At 42.6% G+C, this 11,812-nt stretch overlaps 1 protein-coding gene across 1 annotated transcript; it reads right to left on the reverse strand.

Moving 5' to 3' along the window:
* Positions 1 to 972: 972 nt before the first annotated feature.
* LOC147623005 (phosphoglycerate kinase, cytosolic) lies at positions 973 to 5,440 on the reverse strand. Its single transcript, XM_086821025.1, has 6 exons — positions 4,496 to 5,440; positions 2,838 to 2,915; positions 2,468 to 2,728; positions 2,040 to 2,357; positions 1,806 to 1,964; positions 973 to 1,462 (listed from the first exon to the last, which is right to left on the reverse strand). The coding sequence occupies exons 1-6, from the start codon at positions 4,970 to 4,972 to the stop codon at positions 1,250 to 1,252; spliced, it is 1,506 nt and encodes a 501-aa protein (XP_086677151.1). The 5' UTR covers positions 4,973 to 5,440; the 3' UTR covers positions 973 to 1,249.
* Positions 5,441 to 11,812: the final 6,372 nt, after the last annotated feature.

Below are 11,812 nucleotides of genomic sequence, written 5' to 3' on the forward strand. Positions count from 1 at the left end.
AGATTTGGGCTACACGTGTTTGCAAATTATGAGCAAATTAAAAGCCTCGCTTAGCTAAGAGTGTTTTCCCACTTTCTGTTCTTAGAAATCCTCCTACCACCTACCAAACACAAGGGCTTCTTTCTCCACCCAATAAGCAACCAACTAAGATTGCTTTTAAGCTCGGAGAAATCACGTGCATTGAAGGGCTATTTTATTAACCTCCTCTTTTTTGCAACCAACTATGGTTGCTTTTTCGCTCGGAGAAATCACGAGCATTCAAGGGCTATTTTATTAACCTCCTCTTTTTGCAGCACACGTTAAATTGGTGCTAGCGCTTACATCCTGGTCTCCCCCCCTTTTTTTAGGGATTTGGTATCAGCCCACCATAGTGTCACGAAGCTAGCGCCAGATGTATAAAGGAGGAACATCACATTACAACTCTTCAAAGGTCAACACGGAAAAGCATGCAACCCCAACCAAGAGGAATAAGGAAACTTGCATTCATTACTCAAGCAAAATCATGCAACAAAAAGCACTACTTTTGTATGAAAATGCCTGTGCGCAAACGAATGGCATCATCGTTATGTGTTGATGAGCTACATGCGCTGCATAGAAGACCAAATGGAGTTTTCAAAGGAAAGAGAGTCATTAGCGTACAATTGGGTATTAAACAATCAAATACATTAAAGAAGGAAAAGTTGACAGACACAAAACAAGATTGGTCGCTAGAGAGATTGCTAATGGACATGACATTTACAACAAGAAAACAATATCGATAAGGTTTGCATTTCTCTAGCTATACAATTAATCAATGACACGCTTACAAAAGTGGATGTGAACAATGTGCACAATGCATTCTTGACTGAAAAACTAGAGGTGTACATGAAGAGAGAGAGAACAGCAAAACAAATGCATGCTCATGAGTGGCTTGACAATTGGGCTTTTCTTATAAAGCCAACAAACACAGCTGTGCATATTGCAATGCTAATCTGTGGAAGGCCACTGCTCTTGAATTGAAAGAAAACAAACGTACATTACACACCTGCAAAAAGGAACCCAAGTGTGCACGAATTCTGCAGTAGTGATGGAAGCTAACTGAGGTTCAAATTCTTGCTTTGAGAGAACCTGGGTCACAGCTCAAATCCACCTTAAATGTCTCCTATTTACAAAACCGTAGTGCAGGGCGACCATCCACTTATTACATGAAAATTCATTAAAAACAAGACTCGGAGCATCAAAGCCTCTACTGCAACCGGACCACGATTTCTCAAGCCGCAACTGTGACTGCAGCATCATTGAGAGCAGCTACACCAGGAAGGACCTTTCCTTCCAAGAGCTCTAAGCTTGCTCCACCTCCAGTGGATATGTGGCTCATCTTTTCAGCTACGCCCACTTTCTCAACAGCAGCAACGGAATCACCACCACCGATGATGGTCGTAACACCTTTTCCACTCAAATCAGCCAGTTTCTTGGCAATGGCCTGCAAAGACAATACTCATCAATATGAGGCATAATCCAACGCTAAGAACAAACTTTTTCTGCAGAAAAGTCAGGCAGGTTGCAGAACCTTGCCCGCCCATGAGACGGGCGGGGGCTGTTGGTGGGCAGGCAAGATTGTCCGCCCCTCATTAATGGCCCGCGGCCACAATGCAAGCAAGGCTCTGTAACAGTGCTGAAATTCGAAAGCCGCAGAGGGCTCTAACCTTCAGAAGAAGGCCGCCATATACAGGGCGGGCCTTCAAATTTCAGCCCTGCTGTATAACCAGTCTCGTTGCAGAAATAAAGGACAAAATTCAGCTATGATTCTTCTACTACAATAGCACCTCAGTGCCTGCAGCAAACTTGTCGAATTCAAAGACACCCATGGGTCCATTCCATATCACAGTTTTGGTGGTATCCAAGGCTTCACTGAAAGTATTGATGGAGTCAGGGCCAATATCGAGACCCATCCAACCATCCGGAATAGCTGATGCTGGCACAATCTGAACACAAACAATGAGATTAGAACAAGGTCACGCTATTACAGAACACAAACATAGTTCTAGCCTCAGGCATACCTTGCTGTTGGCATCTGGAGCAAATTTATCTGCTATAACCACATCTGTAGGCAGTAACAGGGAAACTCCTTTGGCTTTGGCTTTCTCCATCAGGCTGGTGGCAAGCTCCAATTTGTCTTCCTCCACAAGCGATGAACCAACAGCAAGACCTTGTGCTTTGTAGAAGGTGAAAATCATTCCGCCTCCAAGCAACAGCACATCACATTTCTCCAACAGAGACTCAATAACACCAATCTTAGATGACACTTTCGACCCTCCGACAATGGCAGCAAAAGGGCGAGTCGGGCTGGTTACAGCGCCATCCAGGTAGTCAAGCTCCTGCAAGGGTTGAGAAAGCCATATGAAATTAAAGCAGCCAAGTACACAGCAACCAGGGTTGAAAGGGCAATAAAAAGCAAGACACATAAGAATATACAATGCACACTCACCTTCTGAAGCAGAAAACCTGCCACTGAAGGGCTCAAGTACTTTGTCACACCTTCCGTTGATGCATGCGCTCTATGAGCGGTGCCAAATGCATCATTGACATAGAGATCGGCAACTGAAGCCAGCTTCTTTGCATGCTCGGGGTCATTTTTCTCCTCCTCCTTGTAGAACCTGACATTCTCCAAGAGCAAAACTCCACCATTAGGGAGGGCAGCCACTTTCTTCTCCACCTCCTCACCAATGGAGTCATCTGCTTTCTCAACCTATTCATAAGGATTCAAAGAACCCATCAGCTGAATGGTCAAGGTTGAGTCAGAGAAAAGAAGACAAGAGACGTGTATAAATCATAACCTGAGCAGAAGAAAGAGGTACCTTTATACCCAAAAGCTCGGAAAGCCTTGGGACCAGAGGAGTCAGCCTGTACTTCTCAGTTACTCCTTTGGGCCGACCCTGCACCATACGAGGAACACTAGTGTTCATGAGGTAGGGAAAAGTCACTTGGACCAAGAGATTCCAGAGTGGATAGACTTGAAAATATGAGAGCTACCCATTTGTCCTGGAGAAGGATATGTCTCTTGGGAATACTGAACTCAAAGCTGGTAGCTGTTGGGGTTTAAGAGGAAAAGGTCCTGGTTCTGGTTTAATGCAGCTGGACTTTAGATCTTTCTTGGTGGTATAGTATATAATTGTATATAACTTAACTAGATGGTGTGCACAAAGCATGTATATGGGATCACATGAGTACTGGTGGGTTGGTTAGAGTGATGTACTTCGAGGGTGCTCTACTTGATGACATCAAGATCCCTATGAGGATCATTTTGTTGTGTTCGCAGGGTTCTTAACAATACATAAATCCACTAGAGATATGAGGAAAACGAGAGACATGTTGAAGCGCACGCACATTGCACTAAAGTACAATATCTAGTTAGACCCATTGCATGACCCTTCTCGGACACACAAGGGGAGACCACGTACACATAGCTCTATCCATACATGCATACAATTCAGCTCATCTTAATCACAGTTTATGCTTGCACGCTGACGCTTTTACAAACAAAGATTATCGTTTAACAATCCATGAATATGCAAGCGAAAAAGCACAGCCATTCATATTACACAATAACCACCTGCGAATTGATGACCTCCTTGTGGGGTTGGTAGCGATCGAACGATCAAAGGCTAAGTACCAGCTGTATTTGCACTTTCTCTGTTCGGTGCTTTTGTCGTTAGCACTCTTTTGTTCATTAATCATTCAAAGACTACTGTGCATCTACATACCAATGGGAAGTTATTTCGCAAACTTACACTAACCAAAGTGCAACCTTGACTCCATGTGTGTTTGCATGTATGTGTGGATAGAGCTATGAATAAGTTGATCTTGATTCCATGTATGTTTACATGGATGTATGGAGCTATGTATAGGTATGTATGTTCGATAAATATACGAGGTACACAGATAGATTGATAGGCATATAAAAGGCTGCGATCTGCTCAACCAGCTTGCTAGCCTTCATCATGGATGAGTTTTAAAGATATAGTTGGATGGTTTATCTATAAAGATTTGTCTACTAACGTGACATATCTTCATGCATGAACCTGCACCTGCTCTTGCACTGAGTGAGGATGTCATAGCACATAGTCTATGCTATGCATGATCGTGTTGATGATTTGAAGCTTTGTGCATAGTCGTGAATACTACTTAACAATACATCCGTGCATGTATAACCATAGAAGCTGAAGTGAGTGCTTACTTTCTTCATTGTCTAACCATTCATCCATACATGAATTCACAAATTCCATGTTCATGTACATGTGCATATATTCCCGCATTCATCCACCCAAAGACACACCAACTCATGGATCCACATCCCTCCCAATAATGTCACAGTGATCACAATCTACTCTTCTATGCATGAATAATTGAACTAATTAGAGCATGCAGAAATTGTAGATATCTACATGCCTAGCCTGCTGAAATGCGTTAGGGTTAACTACTAATTAAGGTCTGATTAATTGTACCAAGGACTTACCAAGTGACTGGTGAGGATGACCTTGGCTCCATTTTCAATGAGGTACTTAATGGTGGGGATAGCAGCTCTGATTCTGGTGTCATCGGTGATGTTGAAGCTATCATCAAGGGGCACATTGAGGTCAGCTCTCACAAATACCTTCTTGCCCTTGAGATCAGCCTCCTTCAGGTCACCCACACTCCTTTTGGCCATGCAGACAACCCCTCTGCAGCCCTTGCCATGGGACCTGCTGCTGACATAGTTAGCCACAGAGGAGGCAAGGTCATACTGGACATCGAAGAGGTTGGAGAATCTCTGTTTGCTCTTGCTGCCTGCAACCAGGCCATGGAAGGAATGCAGGCGTGCAAAGGTGGGTAATGCAGGCCTTGTGGTGGAAACCCTTGAAGAGGATGATGAAGAAGAGATCACTTGCGTTGCAGAGGAGAGCTTGGAAACTGCTGCAATCTGGCTCACAGAAGAAGCTGTAGCAGCAGCCATGGTAAAAGAGAGGCAGAGCGAGATGTCAAGCTCGAAAAGTTGGCTGTTAAGAAAGGGCAAATTCGGTGGGCTTTCAATGGGCAACAACAAGCGGAACCCAACAAAAATTACAATAGAGAAAATCGTCTACTGTTGTAAACAAATGCGGCAGTTTTGGGCGATCTCGGCAATACGCAGAACTCTATTGCAGTAAACAAATGGGGAAAATCACAACATGCAAGAAAAGGCGATACGGGCAAGATCTAGGTAAAACACATGTACACACCCATGTGAGCTTTTAAGCCTAGAAAATTTCACCTTGTTTTCAATCATTTGAATACCTTTGTTTGTAATGTAGGAGGAGATATATATTACCTACTCGCTTTTCTCCTCATAGATAAGGTGGCTCACACACACTAGAGGTGGAGAAGCCACGACCCATCTTTCACAAACCACAGGTGGAGAAACCACATCCATAATGAGCTCCCCACTCTTCACATGTCCCAACTTCCAAGTATTGGAATTTGGCATAGGTGGCCATGGCCGTAACACACTACCCAATCAAGATTACACCTCAAGCCTTGGTCTCATCTCTCAACCTCCCACACAGATATGTGGATTGTTAAATAGTGAACAGCTATAGGCTTTTGATGAGATTTGAGCTGGTCTTGTGGCATTTGTAAAATGTGGACTGTTGTATATGTGGTTGGATAGTCTATAAATATAATTATATTTTCCAAAAAAAAAAGAATCCTAAAGCCCTTGCTAGGTTAGTAAAATGTGGGCTGTTATATATGTGGTTGGATAGTTTAAATATATGTGGGCTGTTATATATGTGGTTGGATAGTATAAATATATGTGGGTTGTTATATATGTGGTTGGATAGTATAAAAATATAATTATATTTTCTTTAAAAAAAGAATCCTAAAGCCCTTGCTAGGTTAGGGTAGTATGTATTCCCCACATTTTCTAAAGTTGTGCACTGTCAAAAGTGTTAATGTCACGCATCCTCCTATCAACTTTTAGCAAGAGTAATTCTAGCTTAGATTTATGTATCAAATAAGAGTTAGGTTGAGCCATGCTACTCATTAGGTGTGGCATTTACTGTGTCAAATATACTAGCCTAGCTTTCCAAGGTGTTCACCTTTCAAGCTCACATACAATAAGTTTATCTTAGCTTAGCCTTCCAAGGTGTTGACCTTTCAAACTCCTATACGATTACATTGTCTTTATATTTGATTGATCAGATATATCTTTAGGAAATCATTTAAGTAAACAAATCAAATATTCATGAAGAAGTACTCTTTGTGGATGACAAGATATAAACCTCAAGGAGGAGGGCACGAAACTTTGCGAGGAAATAAATACAGCCCAAGTGGTTAAGTGGATTGTCCACAAGTAGGGGGTCTTGGGTTCTCAAACCCCATGGGTTGCAAATAGAATTTGTATATATCGAGCCCAAGTGGTTAAGTGGATTGTCCACAAGTAGGGGGTATTGGGTTCTCAAACCCCATGGGTTGCAAATAGAATTTGTACATATATATATATATATATATATTATAGGCTTGCACCCCTACATGCCACATGGTGACTTTTTTAGGCCTGATAAGCTGGAGGAGAGCGCCAGAGAGCCGCTACCAATTCTGAATGCCAGGAGTAGATAGTAGGGTTTGCTGACAGCAAAGCCGCCTCATTATTACTCCCACTTGAGGTTTTGAATTTTGAAAATGGAGGAGATTGCTTTTGCATCTACCACGAGCTCTCTCTCGTGCTCGCTCTCCAAACCAGCGACCCCACCCACCTCATGGTTTCTAAGAGGGCAGTAGAGTCTCAACGGTGGGGGCCAGCTCATCTTCAAGCACGTGCTTCTTGACGCCTACGGTGACCCCATCCTCCGCACCCACAAGAAGGTGATTTGTGCCCATAAGAAGGTGATTCACTAATCGCACATTTAGTGATCTAATTTGTACCTTCATCTCTGTGATCACCGCAGCTAATCAGCATGCACGTGGGAGGTCTATACGGGGACACCTTCAATAAGGAATCCAAGCCCTTCTCCGTCAAAAAGTCCTCTGTCATCCAGCTCAGAGATTGTCCTTGCTGGCAATTGTAACGATGACTGCCTTGACTTCACCGCCGTTAAGGGAAACTTCTTCGAGCGCGAGGCCTAGATCTTTCAGGGCGACACATTGATCATAGGGGTGCAAGCTAGACCACGATTTCTCCACGAAGGTGGCGGACCTTGGCTTTGCGAGGCACTTCTAGCACGAAAGCCACCTTACCATATCCGGCATGCACGGCACGCATGTCTGCCATGGCTAGCATTACCATTGCACTCTCAAAAAAGTAATCCGGGAAGCTGAGGCAGCTACGTGTCATTTTTTCTCTGAAGAAATGCTGTTGGGTTTGAGCTCCGTGCCTTTGAGATAAATGAAAGATTTTGGGTACTGCATATTTGTTGATCTTGAGGTCATAGGCAAGGAAATGGCCCGCAACACGTTAGAGCTATTACTTGAGTGTATCAAAGAGAGAGATGAAGAGCCCCCGGACTAGCTTCCTACACTGCCGTAGAGGCCCACATTGAGGGCTCGCATGCCCTCAAGAAGAGAACACTCAACGCTGCTTTTCGTCAACCCTAACCTTAAGCAATCGAATGGCCTTCGTCTAGAGTACTTCAGCCTAGCTGCTTGAGGGCCTCAATCTGGAGGACTTCAACCCAGCTGTGCGAGCACTTTTGTGGACCTTGAGTGTGGGACTTTGGAGCTTCCTTAGGGGCGGTGAAGATTTGGGGAGGGGGGGTCGTGATGTGAGAGAGAGAAGTCCATCTACTTCACCTCTATACATGACATGTAGGGTTCTTTGTTTTTAACCATCTTATTTGTAGGGTTTGCCATTAGTTACTTCTTTCATATGAATAATGAGCCGGTGGTTTTTGTGCAGATATGAAGCTTGGGTAATATATGCCTGCTCTATGCCTTCTGAACTTTCTCCTCTCGCACCATATGAGAGAGAGTTGATCCCTTTATGAATTCTAGGCTAGGGTTTGATACACACAAACCTTATCTCAACATGAGGTGGTTTGCTACACACACACACACACACACACACACACACACACACACACACACACCCCTTATCTCAACATGAGCATACAACAATTCCAACACCCCCCCTCAATGCTAACCATGGGACACGGGAAGGCATTGGACGTACTCATACAACAAAAACAAGGGGAAAAGCCTTCATTACAAGAATTGTCTTGTGAGTTACAATGTGTGCTTATTACAACACTTCTTTATCTTAGGAGTCCCTCATTAGGAGTAGAGGTATTGGATACAAAGTTCCCCGCCTCTTGTTTAGAGGCATGTTGTGGACACCTTAAAGTAGTGTGCCCTTGCTCTCCACACTTACTACATTTGAGCTTATGGGGATTCCTTTTGAAACATTTATCAGCTGCATGTCCTTTTTTATTACAATAAGAGCATTTAGTTTTATGCTTCATGACAAGAGCCTCATTTGATGTAGTAGGAGAAGTCGATGTAGATGCTCCATTCTTCACACGTAGTCATTGATCTTCTTCAAGGAGAGCTGCCTCGATGCCTTTGAAGCTAGGGTTGGGATGGTGCTTTAGGGTGGTGACAAGGTTGGAGAACTCATCAGGCATTGCCTTGAGAAGAATCGCCATAATGTCCTCCTCTTTTATTCTTACATCAATGCTTGCAAGATGTCCAATTATGCTCTTTAAGTTGCTTATGAAGCCTCCAAGGGACTCTCCACTCTTCATTTCAAGGCTAAAAAAATTCACCTTGAGAGAGATACGTGAGTGCTTCAAGCTCGTTGCTCCATACAACTTTGCCATCTCATCCCACATTGCCTTAGTAGTCTTCATGTTGGCCACATGATGGATGAGCTTTTTGTCCATATTTAGAGCTATAATGGACTAACCTCATTCCTCATCTTCCACAAATTTGGAATCATCAAAACCCACCACCTTCATGCCTTTTACCAAGGGCCACAAACCTTTGCCCATGAGAGCATACCGCACTTGGACTTGCTAAGTGTGAAACCCTTATTCATCAAACTTGTCAATGACATATGTATCTTTTGATGTGATGATGATGGGAAGGTAGGAGAGGCCTTACTACTTGCCTTATAGAATGGCAAGAGCAGTGTCTAGCTCCTTTACAACGGGATTGCCTAAAATGAGAAAGGAAAAACAAGCCTAATCATTGCAAAATCAAATGCTTGAAGAATCGCACATGAACACAATCTTATTGAGAACGTTTTAGACACAAAAAAGACAAAAAAAAGGCTAATGGTTAACCCTTACACGTTGGTGGAGATGGCACACGGTGTGCAGAGACGTGCGTGGTGGTTGATGATGTGGCTTGTAGAGACAGTGCTGATGTAGGCGATGCTCATCTGGTGACTAAGGCGAGTTGTGGGTGCATGATGAACGAGTAGGCAGTTGGTGACCAAGAAAGAAGAATAAAGGCTTGTTTAAGCCTTATAATAAGGCTTATAAGACCTATATTAAGGCTTTACAACCGCCCGCCTGCTATCGCATAGAGGACGAGCATTTGAACCCAGTGTAACAAACGTTTACCTCCTCAACAAGTAGCACGCTCTGTAGTAGACAGGTCAGTTTGCAGACTAGGCTGGGAGTTGATGCCAAGAGAAGAGAGGTAAACCATGGCTTGAGCTATTGAGCAGTAATGCATATAGAGATCGTCACGTTTTTAGAATAACTGGCTATGATACCAAGTTGATAAAAAAGTGGATAAGCTTAAGCCAAGAAACAAATAATAGCTATTATGTGGAGATAGAGACATATAGCAAAAAACTTATGGATTGCTCTTGCTAAAAATAAGACTTACAAAGTGCCTTTCTCCTCTCACATGATATGAGAGAGAGTTGATCCCTTTATAGCTTCTAGGCTAGGGTTTGATACACACAAACCTTATCTCAACATGAGATGGTTTGCTACACACACACACACACACACACCTTATCTTAACATGAGCATACAACAATTTCAACAAGAATAGATGTTGGAAAATTCTTCTCAATTAAGCACACTGCTTCTATCGAGTTGATTCTTACCTACTCAATAGATTGTAAGTTGATCCCTTTTGAAGAAATCTATCTTACTAATCCACTGATCTTTAAATAGAAACCCTAATGCCTTAGGTTACGTAGTCTCTTTGATTGCAATAGGAAGTGCAAATTTTAAAGTGACACCATTCATAAACATACATTAGTGAGAGTTAAGACACTTTCATCGGTGATGATTAAAGAAGTCTCAAATAAAAGAGCTTGAAAGTATGTATACCTGTAAGAACTTATGCCAATCATGAGACTTTAAGCTACTCAACTTATTATTTTTTGTGAAGTCTCCCTTGAGGCGATAATGCATATGACATGTTGGTGCGTGAAAGGATGTAATCACCTTCTTCACGCTTGTCTCCTCCCTCTTAAATAAAATCCAAGGTGCATGTGGAAGGTTACTTTATTGTCCGTAGATTATGGCCATAGACCTTGCTCTTGGATAAAATCCAAGGTGCACGTGGTAGGATTACTTTGTTGTATCCATAAATTGTGGCCATAGACCTTCTATGTTCTCAACTTCTCTCAAATCATTTCGTGCACCCTTACTATCTTGCCCACCAATCAAGGGCTCCCAAAGAGTGCTTTCCATATTTTTGAATATATGCATGGGATCTAAGAGATGATTAATTTGCAAATTGTCCCAATAATGGAGTTGATGAAAGATAGTCTCTTCACCCCATAAATCAGTATATTTTCGTTCCCTTTATATGATTCCAACCAATTACTAGGCCTGCATTCATCTTCTCGTTGTGGTGGATGATCATTTGGAAGGTATTTTTATGTGGCCTTGATATATCATCTTCTTTAGAACTTGAGAATGGCGTGCATTAGCGAGGTCCACAAACAGGACATGTATGACACCCACATGTAGCAAGGCCTTCTTTCAAAACATTGAATGTCCAAGGTAATTAGTATAATTTGTACGTAAGGCTTTTTAATAGAAATTTATAGAAAATAGCAAATCAAAGCCAATTGTTAAGGATAACATGCTACCTTGCACACACAAGAAGGAAAGAGAAGAAAAGATAGATACATGCAATGGTCAAGTCTAGAGAGTTGCACTTAGCCAAACGTAAGAGGGTTAACTCCTCGATGTGAAGCCACTAGGGGCTTACTCCACCTCTTCTTATGTCACCCAAGAAAAGATTAAATGGCTAGGTAGTGAGCAAGAAGGAGGGAGCTATGGAGAGCTCAACCTTCACCTCATGCAAGAAGCATGCAAAGGGACTTGGTAGATAGCAAAGAGAGAGTAGAGAAGAAAAGAAATAAGAGCATTACCATCCCAACTTACATACACCAACAATCAAACATGCAAGCAAACAAGAAGACAAGCTAACATACATCCACAAGCTCAAATGAGAGAGAGAGAGAGAAGAGGCAAGCTCAAATGAGACTAATGGGATTATCCTTTTTCATATTTCATAAAATGACTTATATACAAGAGCTCATAGTTACAATGGCCGGTACAACTGGGGGCCCAAAACTAGTCTTCTTAGTCTTTATGGTTCTATGTACAACTATTCCTCATGACTGGTATTACACAAGCCGTAAGCTTGGTCATCCCATGTCTCTTATACAACAATAAACGCATTGCACGGTTGCAAAAGATAGATTACAAAGAGTGCAGCCACGCTAAAGGTAATGTTAACCAGAGTGGTTAACATACCCCCTCCCTATTTCACGTCTATCCTCAGAGTTGGCGGGATCTATCTGTAGTAGATCGAGTAGGTTTAGCTAAAGTCGCGGCGCGAG

The sequence above is a fragment of the Cibotium barometz genome, chromosome 27 (assembly GCF_041138505.1).
Source record: "Cibotium barometz isolate CiBa-2024 chromosome 27, ASM4113850v1, whole genome shotgun sequence".
NCBI classification, from domain to species: domain Eukaryota; kingdom Viridiplantae; phylum Streptophyta; class Polypodiopsida; order Cyatheales; family Cibotiaceae; genus Cibotium; species Cibotium barometz.